The sequence below is a fragment of the Aureococcus anophagefferens genome, assembly GCF_000186865.1.
Source record: "Aureococcus anophagefferens unplaced genomic scaffold AURANscaffold_802, whole genome shotgun sequence".
Lineage (NCBI taxonomy): Eukaryota > Pelagophyceae > Pelagomonadales > Pelagomonadaceae > Aureococcus > Aureococcus anophagefferens.
This window is the reverse complement of record NW_008706095.1, coordinates 3,273-4,540: the sequence shown is the minus strand read 5'-3', so window position 1 is coordinate 4,540 and position 1,268 is coordinate 3,273. Positions and strand designations below refer to the sequence as shown.

General features: G+C 70.2%; 1 protein-coding gene across 1 annotated transcript; it reads left to right on the top strand.

Moving 5' to 3' along the window:
- Positions 1-701: 701 nt before the first annotated feature.
- On the top strand, positions 702-1,262 carry AURANDRAFT_17259 (hypothetical protein; the record flags this gene model as incomplete). Its single annotated transcript, XM_009044780.1, has 1 exon — positions 702-1,262. A coding segment is annotated over one exon (561 nt), but the record flags the coding sequence as incomplete, so codon positions are not given.
- Positions 1,263-1,268: the final 6 nt, after the last annotated feature.

The window sequence follows — 1,268 nt, the reverse complement described above, 5'->3', positions numbered from 1 at the left end:
GTACCCCATCGTCGCGCTGCGCAAGCGGTTCCGCGTCTTGGCGTCCGTCGGCGTTTTGGCAGCGTTCGCGGTCGTGTCGGCGTTTCGGCGCTCGTCTCGAACGCGCGGCCGCGGAGTCGAAACAGTCCCCGAGGGTGTTCTCGCGGTTCAGTCCGCTCGAGGCGTGTATGGAGCAGACCGCGGTAACAAAACGGCTCTCTATGATGCCACGAGCGGCTCGGAGAGGTGGGATCGACACGATTTGAGCATATATTCGTCGAGAGCGCGACCTCCGCGCGCCCGCGCGCCCGCGATTCGCTGGAAAAAAGTAGTCAGGCCCACGCGTTGGGTCTATGCGCCGCGCGTCACGGCTTTACCGCGCTCAAATCGACGCGGTACAGCCGCCGTCTCGGCCAGACGGCGGCGGCGCCAGCGGCTGAAACAGGCCAAAAGGCAGTGGCTCGTGTCATTACGTGATGCTCCTCGTCGCGCGCCGCCATGGCGCCCGCCTCGCGCGCCGCGCGACGCGCGTGCACGTACCCTGGCAGCAGCCGGCGCGGTGCCTCTCCGTCGTCGGCGAGGACGAGCCGGCCGAGGACGCGGCGGCGAAGCGGCGGCGGCGCATTCTAGGTCTCTTGAAAGCCCAGCTCTGGCCCACGGGCAGCGACGGCGACCGGAAGCACGCCGTCGGCGCGCCGCCGACGGACGACGAGGCGGCCGCGATCAAGCGGCGCGTCGCCGGCAGCGCGGCGCTGCTCGTCGGCGCCAAGGGCATGACGATCGCGACGCCGTTCCTCTTCAAGGAGGCCGTCGACGGCCTCGGCGCGGTCTCCGACGCCGGCGCGCTGGACGGGGCCGCGTCGCTCGCATTGGCGGCGCCGACGGCGTGCCTCCTGGGCTACGGCATCGCGCGCCTCGGCGACAGCGGCCTCAAGGAGCTGCGGAACTACGTCTTCGCGGCCGTGTCGCAGCGCGCGATCCGCGTTGTCGCGCGGGGCGTCTACGAGCACCTGACGGCGCTGGATTTGGCCTTCCACCTGGACCGCAAGACGGGGCAGCTGAGCCGCGTCATCGACCGCGGCGCGCGGTCCATCAACTACCTCGTGTCGATGACGCTCTTCAACGTCGCGCCGACGGCGCTGGAGATCGCGCTCGTGACGTCCATCGTCTCGTTCAGCTTCGGCCCGGCCCACGCCGCCGCGGCGCTGGGCACGGTGTCCGCCTACGTCGTCTTCACGGTGACCTACTCGAACCGGCGCATCCCGATTCGAAAGCGGATGAACGCGGCG